This window comes from Sphaerodactylus townsendi, linkage group LG03, assembly GCF_021028975.2.
Source record: "Sphaerodactylus townsendi isolate TG3544 linkage group LG03, MPM_Stown_v2.3, whole genome shotgun sequence".
In the NCBI taxonomy this organism is placed as follows: Eukaryota; Metazoa; Chordata; class Lepidosauria; order Squamata; family Sphaerodactylidae; genus Sphaerodactylus; species Sphaerodactylus townsendi.
In genome coordinates, this window is record NC_059427.1 from 48,294,605 (window position 1) to 48,305,840 (window position 11,236).

Genomic DNA, 11,236 nt, shown 5'->3' on the forward strand with positions numbered 1-11,236 from the left:
AGTTTTATTTTGTCATGGATTTTGGAAGATTTTAATTCATCTTTCTGGCGATTGAAGAAATCATCTTGTCTACGTTTTTATTTGTAGGCATGATCATCACACAGCCTGAACAGAGACATGTATAATTTATTCATATGAATCTGTGCCACATTTACTGTTATCTGGATCGTATATGGAGTTACAGTTACATTAGAGATGTCCACTGTTACACCAACTCAGTTCTCAACTCCTGTTTATTAGCAAGAGGCGGCCAAAGTGAACTTGTAGCAACAAAGAGACAGAGGCAATTTACCGATTGAAGTACACAGTCAACAGTGTGATGTCTTGATTGCAAGGGGGGCCTGGAGTTCTTTGATCACCTTGAATGGGGACATCTGGAAATTATAGGAGGTAGCTTAGGTCAAAGTGCCACATGTTTCTTTAATTATCTGAATATACGGCCCAGTGCTAATGAGGGCAGAGTGCTCTGCTATAAAAGTGAGAAGACTTGTTGGAAAACTCAACTTAACAAACATGACCAGTTGTATATAATTTATGATCATTTTTAGATGACTTGGGGAAGGCAAATATGGATCTCACTGGCTTTGAATGTGTTGGTGTAGCTATCAAAATATGTCATACTTCTAGATTTGACTCTTTGAGGAAAAACCTAACTGTTGATTCTGTTCAAGAATCTTAAATTCAAAAAGGGAAAGCATCGGGTCATTACTGACCCACGAGGTGACATCACATCACAATGTTTACCAGGCAGACCATGTTTACGGGGTGGTTTGCTATTGCCTTCTCCAGTCATCTGTACTTTACCCCAAACAAGCTGGGTACTCATTTTGCAAACCTCAGGAGAATGGAAGGCTGAGTCAACCTTGAGCCAACTCCCTGAAACTGACTTCAATCGGGATTGAACTCTGGTCTTCAGCAGAGCTTTGATTGAAATTGGCAGCTTACCACTCTGTACCATAGTATCCTTGATGGTCAATGTGAAATGGTTTGTGCAGAACTTTGCAATGAATGCCGTTAACAGATAGTTTGAGTATCAGCTGCCACCTCCATATACGAAAGCATTCTTCAAGATTCCACTTTTACGCTTGTTAATTTTTTATCATTTGAACTTGTTTCAACCATAACAGAAACTACTACTGCAGCATAAGTTACTGGTAATAGTTTTCAGTAGATTTTGCTTTCTGCTGTTAATGAGAAATAAAATGCCTGGTTGTGGTGTGGGTAGAACAGAAATTCTACTCCATGGTCACAAGTGTGCATGCAGAACCTAACAATTTTGAATAATGTTATGTTCTGGTTCCAGAATGAGTTCAAGACTTACCTCTTATATATGACCCAGCAATACAGGGCATTCCTTACCAAATATTTTATATGAGCTCATTTTGTCTAGTATAAAAGATGAACTATAGAAGTGCAAACCTTGGTCTTTTGAAATGTAGGGCAGATCAATACTAGTTGTTGACCTGCATATAAACACCTATTGCTACGCTACCCAGCTGTGTCATTCTCCCCCATTTCTCTCCTGCTATGATTATCTATGGCAGATCATAAATGCCCTAGCAGGCGATTGCCATGCCTTTGTTTGTTTATGCCTCTGAGATGAAGTGTTCAGTTACATAATAGTTACGCTCATTTGTGCCGCCTGTAAGGGAGAATTATGAAGCATTCAGAAGAGTTGGAGACATTCCTTTTTGACATGTCCATATATGTCAGTCTTCCTAAAACCAGGTAGAAGTTGCTGCTGCAGAAGGAAGACATTAATTTCCTACTAGGGTGGGTGAGGCTATAAAAAGTGCAAGCTAAGAGCAAAAAAAAAATCAGAAATCCAGCACTTTGTAGTCTAGACCTATAGGTAAACGCTTGTGCTAACACAAGGAATGAATGCTTACCTTCTTATATATTATGGTTCTCCTGGATGTTCTTCCAAAAAGAAGCCATTTATTGGCCGTTCCTTGGAATGTTCTTACCTTAAAATCTGATCTGGTTTTAAATCTGGGTTGTTGTTTTTTTAAAGAAACATTCATGGAGGATCAATCTCTCAACTGCTGCAAAAAAACAAAAACTTCATACCTGTTAGCCGAATACCTCTGGATACAGGTGCACAAGGGAAGGCCATCAACTTCATGCCTTGTATGGCATATAGTGTCAGACTATGATCACATTCAGTTCTCCGTCCTACCACAAAGTTTGTGGAGCGCCCTTATGACAGTCATTCTCTCTGAACTTTATCTACCTCAGAGGGTAAAATGGGGAAGAGAGGCCAAGTTTAGCAAGGCAATGTACACATTCTTGTGATCTGACTAAAAGACAATGTGAAAATAGAGCCTTCAAATCCCAAGCCACATATTTGGAGTAACAGTCCCATGGAAAATATGTGATCTTAATTTTTAAAAAATCACTCCCCCCTGATCCAGTGTTGTGTAATCTGGAGTGTCAATTAAGATTCCAATGCAACTGAATTTCAAGCTGCAGTGTAATAAACGTCAATAACCATAGCCTGACCTTTCAGAATCCCGGTCGCTTTAGCCACTTAATCATCAGGCATGCTGGCATTTACATTATTTGTTTAAGCAAGTGCTTTCTGGGGCATCTGGTACTCAGGAGAATTACAGTAGGCTCAAGTCCTGGCATCAACCCTTGGGTAAAATCTGAGGTTACAGGCTAGGTAGTGTGGGAAAGTACAAGTGTGTGGCTCTTCATGTTGGGGTTCTGCCATAAATTCGGTCTATGCAAAAAAAGAAAATGAATTAAGTTGGATTTGGGGTTGCATTGCCATTTGAAAAAGCTACTTTAATGTCAAAACTGAAGCTAGATGTCAGTTCACCAGGCATTTCCAATGGGTTCAATGGGAAACACTTTTTCTGGTGCAGCTTTACCATCTTCCACCCACATGGGTTGCAATTATAAAGGGTTGCGCCCCCCCCCCCCCAATTCCAGACAGGTGAGGGAAAGTGACCCTGCCAGTTCTATAGTGAATTAAACTCTCATTTGAAGCAGGAAGGGGCTTAAACTCTGTCGAGGATGGGCTTTCCTTCCTATCCTGGGTGCCTTAAGCAGGATGGAAGGCCAACTTAAATAAAAATTGAACCCTGAACAAGGGAATCAAAATATGCTCCCCTAAACCTACCTCACTGTATTCCAGTTCTCTTACCACTGTTTTTCTTGTCTCTTCTTTGACAGGAAATTATCATGGCTGGGAAGAAAATTATAAAAAACACTTCAGTAAAATGGAGAATGTGACGGATTAGCTTTAAAAGGGTTGATCTGAAAAGGTGCAGTTCAGCCAGAGCAAGAACACCAAGTGTTAACCAGAGCATCACCTGATTGGCTGGCTGAGATGCAGTAGCCAGGAGCCACAGAGAGGGTGTGCTCACATATAAAAGCAGATAAAGCCTGTCAGAAAGACAGATCGGAAATGATTTGCAGAGATTGAAAAGATTTTGAAGCAGCTTGTGAACTTGTGTGACACATGGATCATATCAGTCCTCAGAATCAGTCCGGGGAGATCGGGTCTAAAGGCAGAGAGGGCAAGACGGAGAAGGAGAATGGCTAGGGGGCCAGTAGAAATCTCAAAGACTGAGAGGAAAGATCCTTGTTTTCACTAGAGGCTAGGAGGCCTGGTGTAGGTGGAAACAAGAGGAAATCTTATTTCACAGGAATGCTCCTAAGACCATAGAAAGGGTTTGGCTATTGTCTCATGAGGAGACCACACCTAGATGCTGAGCCGGAGAGCCCATGAGGGTATGTTTAGCTTAACTGGCAGAGTTAAGTGTGGGTTTACTGAAATACCAGAGCTTAATCTGTCCCAAGACAGTGTGAGTTTCCTTTGGAGGTAAGGATGGGTGATTTAGAAGAGTGTTCAGCACCATGTTGGAAAGGTTTACCCTAAACAGAGACACCTGTGTGTTTTGTTTTATCTTTCAAAAGCTTCTCTAAGTTCCATTTTTACCTCAGAATTGGTAGTTTATTATTAGTCTTCTTGACAGGATTTTTGACTGAAGGGCTTGTGCATGTGCGTGAGTGGGGAGTGCCAAGGCTAAAGGCAGCTATCAAACATCCACCCCCAGCAACATGATTCCCCTCTGTCTTTCTTCAGGGAGTGGGAGGTGTTGCATAGGACCTGGCATCCTTCAGCTCCACTGACCCATATGAGTTTTGCTTAAAAATGGACTATGTCATCTCTCACTTTACTTACACAAAAATAGAAGGAAGTGCCTATCATTCATCCCTGCTGGGCTAATTGTTTCCTGCCCTCCATGTAACAGCAGACACTGAGAGATCTCTTGTTCTGATTGAGTTCTGACCCAGAGAAACAGAGTGTTATAATTATTAGTGTTAGACTAGGAAGTGAGTAAACCATGGAAGCCAAGGAAGTTTGCTGGGTGATGTACTGAGGATGTTCTGAGGGATCACAGGGATGTACTGAGGATGAAATGGAGGAGAGGAGAACTATATAAGCTGCTTTAGGTCTGTCCTCATTGGAGAGAAAGTTGGGATGTAAATAAATTCTCAGAGAGATTATTTGACACACTATTTGATTTTTCTTTCCTCTTCATGATCTGTTGCATCTCAATGGTTTGGGGTATGTGAGTATACCATTGGTGAGCCAAAGCCTGTGCTTCTGCTTCACCTGGTTGTTTGCAAGGCAGGTGGGCTCCCATATCACTTGGTTTCTGCTTCTGTCTCACTCTATCTGCCTGCCAGCTAGTACAAGCAGAATATTTTTCTCCGTCCTTTGCAGTTGCTAGCTTCAGGTTGAGCAATACCTAGAGATTTTGGAGATGGATCCTGGGGAGGGTATAGTTTGGGGAAGGACCTCAGCAGGGTGTATTGCCACAGAGCCCACCCTCCAAAGCAACCATTTTCTCCTGCAGAACTGATTTTGGTCATCTGAAAATAAATTATAATCCTCAGGTGTCACCTGGAGCTTAGCAAACCTAGCAGGCTTACAGGTTGGCTGGCACTTGTCTATCAAGAAAAGATGGAGGCAAACAGTGTCTTTATCTGACTGACTCGCTTTCTAGATGGTACAAACAAAGCCTTCCCCCTGCTGGCCCTACACAACGGTGAGACTCAGGATTGCACTGTAACTGTCAGATTAGAAGACTTCCAACTGCTCTCGAATGTTAGAAATAGTTGTGGCCAGATTAAGAATTTTTACTTTATTTTGGAATGGGATATTGATCTAGTCAGATTGAAATCAGTAAAGTTTGACCTGAACAAACCTATTGTAAATTGCTCATTGCCTGTCCTTTAAGTTACATCTAAGTAAAGCAATTTTTAAGTTTATATCTCCCTTTCCCCCAAGTTTGCAGATGATGAAACTGTGATGGTCTCTAATTCATTTCAACAACAACAACAAAAACTGAAATGCATTTTTTTTTTGCTTTAAAGGGGAGAAGTGATAAATGGAGGCTTTGGCCTTGTTCTGGATGGCTCAACACAGGCAGAAGAACGCGCTAAGATGATGCTGAGCTGGGATGTTTCCAATGGGGTAAATAAATCTATTTCATCTGCTTGTCTTGAAATAGTGCTTTCGTGAGGGATTGCCAGTGCTCCCCAGCACTTCCAGCAACCCAGCAGTGACAGATCAGGAGATAGTGATGTGGGATCTATGTTGAGAAACTCCTAGATATTTGAAGATGAAGCCTGGGAAAGACAGGGACCTCAGTGGGGGTACAATACCATAGAGTACACCCTCCAAAATATCAATTTTCTCCAGAGAAACTCTGTACTGTGGACATAAAATGTAATTCCATGAGATTACAGATCCCCCTGGAGGCTGGCATCCCTACTTTAATAACCGAGAGAGAGAGAGAGATCTCACACACATATACACAGATGTACATGTACACACATTTGTGTGTATGTTTGTGGTGTGTATGGGGGGACCAGGGTGTCATCTAATGAATTCTGCCTCTTCTATTTCCCAATTCTGCTGGTTTGACTGCTGCCAAAGGGATGGCTCTGCACATATTTCCATCACCATAATTTTAAGAAATGTAGATAAATTGCATGGGAGTGTTTTAGGCATGGAGTAAGATCCGTAGCAAGACTCATTCAGCAAAGACAGACAATTAAAAAAAACCTAAGTAATCTGAAAGTAGAACCATTTGGGTAGGTGCATTTTCCTAAAATGGCATGCATAACTCATACAAAAGAAAGAAATGTTACTTGATCATTTGATACCCATTTTTTTGTCCTGTCCCACAAGGACAGGTTGCTAGACAGTGTTGCCTGATTTGCATCTGAACTTTTTTTCATCCATCCTCATATGTAGGTCTGACTCACTGGCTTCTGTCAGGTATCTATTTCTGCAAGTGTTGAGCAAATATTTTAGACATCAGTGCACTTTTTTATTTTGAAAATGTTTTTAAGGTGGAAGCCCTAGAAACTAAGAAATTGAAGCAAAAAAAAAATTAGAGCAACCCATTTAGTTAGATGTGTTTTCCTAAAATGGCTGTTGTGTAGCTGGGAGGAGGAAAAAATGCAAAGAAATATAATTGCTAATTTATATTCCTTCCCCCCCCCACCCCCCACCCCCCGCTCATATGGACAGGTTGCTAGACGGTGTTGGTCAGGCAATGATAATGCATATGAAACCATCTGCCAAGCTATGAAGAAAGACAAGAAATTGAAGGTGACCCTTCCACATAAAATAGTGAATGACAACATTATTAAACAAGCACTGTTAAAATAACACTGAACTTCTTTATTTTGCCATTGCACTGTACCCTAACATTGCCCTCTTTCTGAGGAAAGCATGAATTGCGGGTGTTGTAATAAATACATATTTGAGTCTGTCTTCAAGGAAAGTATTGCCTTTTTTCTCATTAGGATTAATCTATCAACATATATTTAAACATCAGTGTAATTCTCTCCAAGCACATAATGTTTCATGATATAAGATTTTACTCAGCACGAGTAGCAGAGCTAAAATGCTGAACATAGACTTTTTCCAGAAATCCAGAAATCTGAGCATCTGATATTGAAAAAGAATATATAATCTAGGAGCTAGGAAGAACCATATGTGTTTTAACTCTATTCAACCACTCCACAGTGCTACTTCCAGAAAGCCATTTTTTTAAAGTGTGGTCAACATTCAGCATAGTTACTATAAGCATATATCTCCTCTCCATCTACAAATGGTTGTCAGGCTATTTCAATCCTCAAGGCCTATTTCCTTTAACACTGCGGGATAATTTCCAATCTAGGTGACTTAAATCAGTCATTTGTTCTCTGCATAAGGTGGGTATATCCCCCCAGCCTACTTTAGAGCTGGGACCTGCTTGGGCCAAATTATTTGTCAAGCAAAGAATTTTTGATATTGAGCGTCAATCTGATTTAGCGGCGTTTTCAGAGTATCTATCTCCAGATCACCTAAAATACAAAAATGACCCAGCACCCTATTTATATTTTCTAGAAGGAAGTAATAAGAGGAGAGCATTCTCTTTAGCTAGAAGTGACTCACTCCCCTCTAGGGTTTTAGAGGGAAGATACAGGAAAATTTCCTTTGAAAAAAGGCTATGTCTTGGTGATTGTCAATTAAAAGAGATCGATACTATGGAACATATGTTTTTCAGGTGTTCTTTGCTTGACAAGCCTCGCAAAGACCTAATAGGCCTGATATTAAAGAGACTTGCTGGAAATAATAACAAACATATATTAAGACAGTTACTTCAGGGAACAGATCCCAGTATTACATTGTCAATTGCAAGATTTTGTGTATATATGTATAAATTTAAGAATTTTGAAGAACAATGAAATCTAGGGTGAAGTGACTTTTTAAAATAGACCTTGAAAAATACAATTGTAAGTTTTGTTACTTTGGTTGTTGAAATATGGAAGAGTAACATTTTAATTGCATTTTATATTAAGAAGGTTTTAAGAAGGTTTTAAGAGCATATTTACATCTCAGGGTGAGGACCCAAGACCAGAATGGATCTTGAACTAGTGATCTGATTTCAGTGACTGTCCATGTGCCACCAGAGTTCTGGCCAAGAAGGAAACTGCAATGCTTAAGAGCTATCTTCTTCAGTTTTCTTCTTCTGCCTCATCCAGCTCTGGACTTCTCAAGAGGTAGATCTGTCACTCAGTGGTTTGTATTGGAAATCTTCTGAAGAAAGTGCAACTTTGGGATTTTGGCATGTTTCCAACCACATACTTCCCATAGCAGAATGTCGTTTCCTTTTGTGGTGTTCTTAAAGGTTCATTGACCGCTAAGAACACATTTTTGGTGGGCTCAGTAAGCTGTAGGAGGAGAGGAAAATCTCACTCTTCAAAGCCTACAAATTGTTGTATACACACCTCTGTCCTTATTTATTTTTATGAAAAATGAGAATGGCCTGACATGGATGACCCAGGCTAGCCTGATCTGGTCAGATCTTGGAAGCTAAAAAGGGTGGACCCTGGCTGGTACTTGGGAGACCACTAAAGAAATTCGAGTTTGCTATTCAGAGGCAGGCAATGGGAAACCACTTCCGTTTGTGTCTTGTCTTGAAACCCCTATAACTTAACGGCACTTTCTACCACCAAAATGAGGATGAAAGGTAAGTGCCTTCTCAGATAACTTGTTCCCTTCCCTTACTTGTTCTTTCTGTGGATGGATGAGAACTTTACCGTCATCCAACTTGCACCCGCTCTTCAGAATACTATTTTCTGTCAGATTCCTTTTTCATGTCCCTATCAGCCTTCCACATCTATGCATGAAGAAATTATTTCACAGCCATTCTGCCATGCAGCGCGGAAACAGAATTCTGCTTCTTAGTGGCAAGAGGGGCAACAAAGGGCCTTTCCATCAGCCTGCCTGTCCAAAGAGCTGTCCATCCATCAGCAACAGCTGGCCACTCTTCAGAACTAGATGTGAGATCCCTTCCATCGGCCTGCTTTCACTAATTTCTATTGTGTCCTGTTGTCGGCCTTTTCTTTTGAAAAAACAAACACAGAATATAGATCTTAAAAAGGAGTGAAAAATTCACCTCGTCATGACATTTTAATATTTAACTGATAGCTTTTGGCCCCTGGTCTTGATGGAGCTTGCCAGTCCTGTAGCAAAATCATTCATTTCCTCATAGGGATACCAACCTCCAGGTGGGACCTGCAGATTGCCCAGAATGACAGGAAATCTCTGGACTACAGTTATCAGTTCCCCTAGATAAAATGGATGCTTTGGAGGGTGGACTCTGGCATTGTATCCCATTGAGATCCCTGTCATCCCCGAGGCCCACCCTCAAATCTCCAGATGTTTTCCAACCTGGATCTACCCCACATCCCCTGTCAGTGGTCAGGGAGACCTGGCAACTCAATTTCCTCAACAACTTGTCAGCCATATAAAAATGCAGGGAAAAAAATGTTATCAGTCCTGCAAGTTCCACGTAGCAAAGACTTGCTATGGTGCAGTGGTGTAGCTCCAATGGGAACGGGGGTGCATGAGACACTGGGCGTCCCCTGTGGGGGTGTGGTGGGGGCGTGTCAGGGGGCATGGCAGAGGCATTCCGGGTAGAATGGGGGCAGAGGACTCACCAGTGCACTGGGCGCATTTCCCCTTTGCTACACCTCTGCCATGGTGTTATTTGGTATGGTACAGCACTACCACAGTAGTGATGATTTGCTGCTGCGATTGAAATGAGACTAGAATTTTCCTCAGCTACAAGCAGTAAAATCTTTTTCTGCCTTATAGAGTTGCTGTGGTGATGTGCAATCCATTATAACAGCTGCAGTGGTGGATTGCAGACTGAGATGATAATATCAATGAAAACAGCTCGCAATGGCATCTTCTGAAACACAAAAGCTACATTGTCAGTTCAGAACATTCCTGAGTTGTTGCCAGGGCTCACCTACTTCCCAGATCTTGTTTATATTTATGTATTTTAAAATTTACTGGCATATTCAAAGTTAACAACTTTCACGCCTATTAGACTTTATATACATACCTGTTTTAATGCAGCCACAGCCAACTACATACGTATGTATGTATCCATCTATCTACATTTTTTTCTCAAGATTAATTAGTACACAGTATAAGTCAAATACAAGCAGCAGGATAGGACATTAAAAAAAACCAAAGCAAGAAGGTCTGGATTTCAGAAATCTGAACACATAGCCGACATGTAGTTTATGTATTAACATGACTCATGAAATGATATAGAAATTACATAGTAGGATTATACTTCTAGCAAGAGTCACTATACTTTTACCCAAGCAAAGTTTCTGAAACATTTTGTTGTAGTATAGCTCTAATATCCCTGAGCTGAATAGCCTAGGCTAGCCTGATCACATCAGATTTGGGAAGTTAAGCAGGGTCAGCCCTGGTTAATATTTGGATGGGAGACCACGATTTGCTATTCAGAGGCACACAATGGCAAATGAGCTGTGAATGGCTCATGCCTTGAAAGCCTACAGGGTCACTGTAAGTTAGTCATGACTTGACCGCAGCAGCAACAACAAAAATAAATAGCCCTAGTTATTTGTGTAAAATCAGTGTTCCTAAATAAGTTAGTTTTGGATAATCTGCAGAAAGCCAGGAGGGCAGGGGCCTTCCTGATCTCAACAGCCCGGCCATTCCATAAGGTATGAGCCACAACAGAGGAAGCAGGTGTATGGACAGTTGTTGAATTTAGATACTCTTGGACATCGCTTTGAAGGAGAAGGGCTGTCTTCAATTATACATGGCAGGATGGTAAACTGAGGACTGCAGGCTTTTAAATGGAGAAGGGGGAAATCATATACTCCACTCCAAGCTTCTTGATGGAAAGGTAGGATAGAAATGGATAGGCGGATAGATGGCAGTATTAGTATAATGGCAGCCAGATGTCCTTTATAGTGCTAGACTGAAGCAATGAAGCCTTCTTTGAATAATGGGAGTTCCTCACAAGCATGGCTGTTAAAAGCCCCTACAAGAGCTTATTAAAGCTCTCCACCTGCATCCTTACTTAGACCCAACCCAAACATCAACAGAAACAAATCGCATAACTTTTGCAGCTCCATGAGCCCCCGCCATGAGTATGATTTTTGTCTTCCTCTCGCCACCCGTGGCCCTACTTGCACTGCAGATTTATATGCTACGTTTTATCCTTTGCCTCAACTTGTGCAAGCAGGCAGACTAATGAAAGCATGTGCCAAGTCTCTAGTTATTTTCTTGCTCCACATTCTTAGCTGCTTAACTGATTCCTTGTGTTATTATATTTACTTTACCAGCATTTTCAATATGTCTACTTCTTAATATGGTCAAATATTT

The 11,236-nt window shown here is 41.1% G+C and overlaps 1 protein-coding gene across 1 annotated transcript in view; it reads left to right on the top strand.

The window, feature by feature from the left end:
• UROC1 (urocanate hydratase 1) overlaps positions 1 to 6,791 on the top strand; it is a 57,653-nt gene extending 50,862 nt beyond the window's left edge. Inside the window, exons 19-20 of the mRNA XM_048490505.1 lie at positions 5,395 to 5,494; positions 6,560 to 6,791. Of these exons, the coding sequence (XP_048346462.1) occupies positions 5,395 to 5,494; positions 6,560 to 6,700 (241 nt within the window). The 3' untranslated portion in view covers positions 6,701 to 6,791. The remainder of the gene's footprint in view (positions 1 to 5,394; positions 5,495 to 6,559) is intronic.
• The last annotated feature ends 4,445 nt before the right edge of the window (positions 6,792 to 11,236 follow it).